Source organism: Nicotiana sylvestris, chromosome 6 (assembly GCF_000393655.2).
Source record: "Nicotiana sylvestris chromosome 6, ASM39365v2, whole genome shotgun sequence".
In the NCBI taxonomy this organism is placed as follows: Eukaryota; Viridiplantae; Streptophyta; class Magnoliopsida; order Solanales; family Solanaceae; genus Nicotiana; species Nicotiana sylvestris.
Genome location: NC_091062.1, coordinates 28,892,741 through 28,899,954, shown reverse-complemented (window position 1 = coordinate 28,899,954; position 7,214 = coordinate 28,892,741). Strand labels below are relative to the sequence as shown.

At 36.3% G+C, this 7,214-nt stretch overlaps 1 protein-coding gene across 1 annotated transcript; it reads right to left on the bottom strand.

The window, feature by feature from the left end:
• Positions 1–3,096: 3,096 nt before the first annotated feature.
• LOC104245602 (large ribosomal subunit protein uL5z-like) lies at positions 3,097–5,362 on the bottom strand. The gene is made up of 5 exons (XM_009801220.2): positions 5,262–5,362; positions 5,059–5,166; positions 4,837–4,879; positions 3,734–3,929; positions 3,097–3,467 (listed from the first exon to the last, which is right to left on the bottom strand). The coding sequence occupies exons 1-5, from the start codon at positions 5,262–5,264 to the stop codon at positions 3,272–3,274; spliced, it is 546 nt and encodes a 181-aa protein (XP_009799522.1). The 5' UTR covers positions 5,265–5,362; the 3' UTR covers positions 3,097–3,271.
• Between the last annotated feature and the right edge of the window lie 1,852 nt (positions 5,363–7,214).

Sequence of the window (7,214 nt, the reverse complement as noted above, 5' to 3'; positions counted from 1 at the left end):
CTTTCTTTTTTTCGATTTGGAAGAGAAGGGGAGTGGAAAATGAACAAGGTTGTTCAGAGATAATGGAGGAAAGATGGGTGATTGATCTTTGAGCTAATCAAGAACAAGAAAGAGGGGTCTGAATGTTGTCCAAAATGGGTCTCAGATGCGCTACTTCCTACATGAAAGAGAGGGGTCTCTCTAATTGTCTCCAAAAAATCCGCCCCTCCCCTTAGGTCTAGGTCTTGCTTTTTATAAAAATAGAGCGTGGGCTAAGAGGGTGTTGGGTATGGTATTTGGCTTGGTTTGGTTTAAAATTAATTTGGGCATTTAGGAATTGACCTAATTTTAAAAGAATCAAGACCAAAAATATGCTCTTCCTAGTTTCCTTTCCTTTGTTTTTTTCTTTTTCATTTCTTTAATTAATTAAAATCCTAAATTAATCTATTTTGTAGAAATTAAAATTTTTTATTTATTAAAACAACTAATTAACTTAAAACTAAGTAAAAACACTAATTTCTAAAGACAAAAAGTTAAAATATGTAAAATTGACAATATTTATGATTTTTTCTATGCTTTTAAAATGTTAAAAATGCATGAGATGCAACTAAATAAAGAAAAATTCCTAAAAATCAATGAAAATTATTTTTGGTCTATTTGTAGGAGTTATTTTCACGTAGGACAAAAATCACATGCTCACAGCCTATTGTGACAGTCAAAATCCAATAGACCTTTGCAAGAACTCCATGTACCATGAAAGGACCAAACACATCGACGTGAGATATCACTGGATTCGAGAAATGGTAGAGAATGAAACCCTAAAAGTCTTGAAGATTTCTACAAGTGAGAATCCCGCATATATGCTGACCAAGGTGGTACCAAGAAACAAGTTGGAATTATGCAAAGAACTTGTCGGCATGCACTCAAGCTAGAAGTCTGGTGTTACCTCTTTCAGGTGAATGGGTCTGGAAGGGGAGATTTGTGGGGTCCATCCCCATGAATGAACTAAAAGGAAGGAAAAGTGTTAGATTCCATTATAACTTATTTTGGATTTGATTTACAAATCTGCATATTGTCAAAAATAGTAGGCGTCAGACAAAGCAATTTGCAATTGCAGATTGCAATAACCAATCGTTTTGATTGGTGGAAGATTGGGCGCTCAACACTATAAAAGGAGAGCTTCGGCTCGTATTTGTACACACTAATCTCAGAGAGAAATATATTTGAGAACATGGAGAACAGTGTGAGTTATTCACAGGCGGTGTAGTCTGTGAGGAAAAATAGAGAGTGAGTAATATTGTAGTGGGATGGGAATTTTAAAAGAGGATTATTTCTTTTAAATGTATCGTGATTCCTGGAGTATTTACTCGGGAATACGGAGTGTAAAATTCTTCATTATAGTGGATTACTTTGCTCCCTTATTCAGAAGGGTTTTTCATGTTAAAATCTTTGTGTCCTTGTTGTTCTTTTTATTCTTGTTGATTACTGTATCTCAAAACTACATTATTATTCCGATGTTATTCCTGTGAATATTATTTCTGTGGGGGTTTATTTCCAAACATAAACGTCCCTTTCCCAGGAGACTCTGTACCTCAATTTATATCACAAAATGGGAGGAAAGAAGAGAGTTCGTGAACCAATCAGCAAAAAAAGGGAGGAGAAAAAGAGTGTTTGGGAACCAATCAGCATAAAACAGGCAAGGAATTTTGATTTCTGTAGAGTTTCCCGATTTTCTTGTATGGTAAGTGCAACCTTTTTTTGTTTTGAATAGGCATAATAATCACAAGTTAGTACTAGTTTTAATAAGACAGATTAGGATTGAGAACACTACTACAAAACTTTAGGCAAAATGAATTTTTATTTGCAGCTATCAGAGCTGGGTAATTAATGGTAAGTTAATTATAAGAATGATTAGCTGAGAGAAATAATTCGGCTGATTGGATTAAGCTGCTACGTGCAAAAATCAAGTGAATTAATACAAGAGGCACTTTATAGTTGCTACTGACGAAGAATGAAATACCGATTTACTCTGTATAAATTAAAAATGAAGGAAAAGCTGAGAGCAAAAGTAGACATGTTTTTAATTGCCAACCTTATTTCATGCATGTCACTGCTGCACTTCCTACGTTACAACCATTAGTCGTCCTGAAATAGATTTTCCTGTTTTTTTTTATTGGTCAAAGATGTTATCGCACAACACTAACAAAATTTGACACCCTCTAGATGCTACTAGTACAAATAGTACTAACATACAACTCAAACACTAACCACAGTCAATGAGATTTAGAACCTAAAATTTGCCTGAAACAACATTTGAACAAATGTGCTTATAAAGATTAAAAACTCCCGAACCCCTCAAGATGATAATTATGCAAAGAGGAACTTTTAGAATCACAAGATAGTCTCCAATTGTATATCCTAGTGCAGAAATAAGTAAAATCTCATTCAGCCGTTGGCACAATTAAAGTTGCTCTAATAGTGATTTATGTCACAGGTTTAAGATGAGGAAATACCCCTCTGCAAAAATACAAGAGGACTGTATTCAACCTCCCTTATCATTGCATTAAGCAATTTGTGTACAGGGTCGACCCTTTGATTAATGTATCTCGGTTATGAGATAATTATAATTTAAATTCAAAATCAGATAAGTTCGTCGCCAAGAGGAGCAACAACAACAACAATCACCAAGTAAAATCCCACTAGTGAGGTTTGGAGAGAGTAGTGTGTACACAGACCTTACCCCTATCCCGAAGGAGTAGAGTGGTTGTTTCCGAAAGACCCTCGGCTCAAGAAACAAAAAGACAAAAGTGGGACAATATTAGTATCACCACATAAATCATAGGAACAATAGGAATAACATTAAATTCAAAAGAAAGATGCAAAGCAAAAGCGATAGGCAGTAAATAGGTCATGCATTGAAAAGCGTAATAGTAAGACACAATATTGCCAATAGCTATCTTACACAAAAATCCTACCAGACTAGTTTCATAAAGGTACGAAGTAAGGTAAGACTCAACTACCTCCTAACCTACAACCCAAATACTCGACCTCCACATTTTTCTAGCAAGAGGAGCAAACTACTAGAATTGCACGACAGAAAACTAGCACAAAACGATATAGTAAAATTGAGTTGATCGCATAGCCAAAACGGAAACATAATATGCCAAATAACAGTAACTCTCGAAAAATATTCAACTCTAGGAGTAATTAGATGTTGGTCTACAAAATGCATAAACATAAACTTGCTACTGAACAAATTGATCCAGCAGACAGCTCTCAACTAGCTCTCAGCTTACTGAATGTTAGAGGACTTGTTAAGGATAACACCTTCATATTTGACCTGGAACCACTTCATGGCGTCTTCCTTTGTAACCCTGTGCTGGATCCCAACCCGAGACTTGCACCTACGACGTCTGGCAACACGGTATCCTGGGCGTTCCAGGACAACATAGAAATCCATACCATAGATACCAGTCGAAGGGTCATACCTTTAAAACGTTTAAACAAATAGAATGTAAATGAATAGAGAAGGGCACAAAATTGCACAGATATAAATGCGGAAGAGCAGATGCAAATTCTCCTAGGCTGACATAGTAAGGCAAGGTAAAATATAACTAGTCTTTGTATACTCATGAAATAAGAAACCAAACACTTCTAGAAGAGGATTAAGCAGAAGATAATTAACCTGACATATACGTGATAAAAGTTAGCAGCACTAAACAAAATATGTGGAATGCGAAAGAAATCTGCTTACTTAATTCCAAGATCAATGTGCTCCTGAATACCAAAACCAAAGCAACCAGTTTCACTGAAGTTCCTTCTCAACAACTCATACTCCTTGACCTTCAATCCACTCTCAAGGAGCTGCATAGCTTTTTCCCCTCTGACAGTCACGTAGCAGGCAATCTTTTCATTACGTCTAATTCCAAAGGATCGGACAGTATACCTTGCTGTCAACAGGAATAAAGCAAGCATATGACAAAACGAAATAGCACCCAATGCAAAATATGTAACAAAGTATAGTCAGCTAAAAGACAAGAAGAAATTGAAGCAATAGCTATTAAGCAATGACTTTGGTTTACTAGAGACATCAACATATTGTTTTAGCTCGGTGGAAACAAAATCCTTTTCCAACATATCATGAAAATAACCATTCACCTGAGGAACACTATGTGTAACTTGAGACACGTAGGTAGTTTCAATCATTTCAAATTATTACAGCAGCTGACCAACTACGAGTACTAATTCGCGCACATCCACTTTAAGAATAATGCCTTTTGAGACGAGGGTCTCCCGGAAACAGCCTCTCTACTCATTCGGGGTAGGGGTAAAGTTTGCGTACACTCTACCCTCTCAAAACCCCTCTTGTGGGATTTTACTAGGTTGTTGTTGTTGTTGCACTTTAAGACAAATGAATCCACATTAATTAGAAAAGTGTTTTTTTTTTTGCTAGTTGCTTAACGCCTTAGCTCGTCACAACAAAATGAGTTTAAACAACAACAGGTAAGCCTCAATTCCAAGCAAGCTGAGGTCAGCTATCATCACAGACCATGCTTCTCCATTTAAGCTCAACTAATAAGAAGAGTTTAAACAATAACTACAAACAGGAAAACAAGGAGGTCGTAAAACCCTACAACAAACTAAAGCCAAACTTCAACAAATTACCAGTTCAGCACTAACAGTAACTTATCAGATTATTTAATATAAAAGGAGAGTTCATTCTTTGACAGACACAGAGCTCAAAGAACATAGAAATGAGCTAGATACAAATGTTCCTTAGAAATTGGAACTAGTCATAACATCCGAATTTGCAAATAAAAAAGGCAAACAAAGTGCAGATGATATTCAAAATCTTACCCTTGGAGAAAACAGGGGATTGGCCACTGAGTTGCTCCAAGACCTACAAGTACAATAAAAACATTCAATTAACCATTTAAACACATTCAATAATAACTAGTTTGGATCGAATATATAAAACGTTTAATATAATTCCACTCTATACGGGTCCCATTTAATTCTAATACTGGAAAAATAATTTGTCTTTTTAAGCGTAAATTAAGCGGTTATAAAGAGGGTGACCTTGGCGGCTCTGGTGAGACGATCTCCACTTTCACCGACGGAGATGTTGAGAACGAGCTTCTGGACTTTAATCTCCCTCATTGGATTGCTCAATTTCTTCTCTGAAGCCTAAAAAAAAGAAAGAAACAGAGCGAGTACTTTAGATTATGAATACACATATGTAAAAGCAACAACGAAATCGAAAATGGAAGGCGGGGAGGTACCATTGCGCTTCGTTTGGGCTACAGGGCAGGTAGTTTAGGGTACACGGGGGAAGGGGAAGGGGAGAGTCTGAGAAACCCTAGTTCAATCCCAGTATATATATGTGCGTCTAATGGAGCTGCGCTGCTGTTAGCTTTCTGAACCTAGGGGCATTTTCGGAATGATGCCTAATATGTTCATTAGATTGCATTTACAACTTGTTTGGACGATCTTTTGTATTTTTACTTTAAATTTAAATATAATGTTTGTTTTGATTATTATTTAAATTTTATTATAAAAAATCATTAAATTCGTCATCACGTAAAAATATTATTTTATGTAACAACTAATTTGACGTGATTGCGTCGTTACTTTATTTTTCCTCTCATTTTTTCCTTTCTTATTATTAAATAATTATATTTTATTCTTTACCATACCTTTTATTACATAATAATTCGCCTTGTACCCTACTTTTCTTTATAATATTGTAAGTTTTTTTTTATTTTGTTGGTACATGATGATGATGTGATGAAGTGACGACAAACAATACAATCTATCCAAACATTTTATTCATCAAAACAATACAGTATAATACAATACAATATGATACGTTATGAAACGATATCTAACAATCATCCAACAAACTGTTAGTATTGTACTCCATGTTTCATTACGCGAACCATTAAATGTTCGTTTGGTGTGAAGAAAATGGGTAAGAGGTCAAAACTACCCCTATAATTATACGGAAAATCTGTTATGAATCAACACCAACCCAATCTCGCACAAGTAGCTATTGGGCTGACTAGAGTTATTAGGCCGAGAACAAGCAACATGGCCAGGTTAATTTGGAATCCTGGTTAAGTAGTAGGCGTAAAAATGGTTCTATTATAAGGGCCAATGGTCTGTGATTTGGGGTTATGCATATTGTTGAGTAAGATGCATGTTTCTCCTCATCTTCCTTCTCGAGTGTTCTGTATCTTCTCATCCCCGTTCTTAGTCTGAGCTTTTCTTACCTTATTCTCTATCATTTGTATTTCTGTTTAGCATCTCTAATTCCTGTAATAGTTTTGAGTTGAGTTGTAATCCCCTTTCGTGGTTGACGTAATAAAAGTGTTGAATAACTGGTTTGTTACATTGGTGCTTTCATCTACCGGACTCCAGCAACGACAATGTTTCTTCCTATATTTAGTGGCGACAGCAACCCGGAAAGCTGAATTTTTCGAGCTGAGTTATGCTTCACATACCTTGGCTTCTCCAAGAAGGATTGGCTGCCTCTTCCTTCCTTCTACCTAGAAGGCGATGCTCTCGCGTGGTTCAATTGGTTATTTCGTAATAACCAATTCTATTGGAACCATTTCAATGAGAAATTTCTTCTGTATTTTCAGACACCGACCTTCACTAATTCAGTGAGAAAGGGAGATATTTCACTAGCTTGTGTTGACTACATGAGATGTGCTACAGTGGTTCCACCGGCGACTTATGTGTCTCCTTTCGCTGCTTAGCGTCGTATTCCCAACTTTTATGAGCCTTCATCTACTCAAATCCCCGAAACTCATGAACCCAAGGCTCGTCTAGTTGATGGAGACAAGTATGCGAATGTCGTTTGACGAAAACCCCCAAGTAACGAAACTGCTATGCATTCTCAATTTTTAAAGGATGAAGCTCAATTAGCTCCTTATGTTGGACGAGATTCTTTCGTGCCAAAAGAGGTTGAACAAATTGAGACTTTGTCTATAGATTTTGGAAATTTTAGATGCAATGAAGATAAACTCTGATTCAGACGATGGAGAATCAGAGGAGGACCAACGAGGATGCACTAAAGTGGAGGAAAATTTAAGCAACAGTACAGATCAGGTGGTTGCTAAAATTCTCAACAAAATACCAATGAAAATCTCATTCGATTTGCACCTATGATTATGGATCCTTTTGCTAGCTTGGTCCCAGGTGATAAGTTTTCTTTTTGTCAAATACTCGTT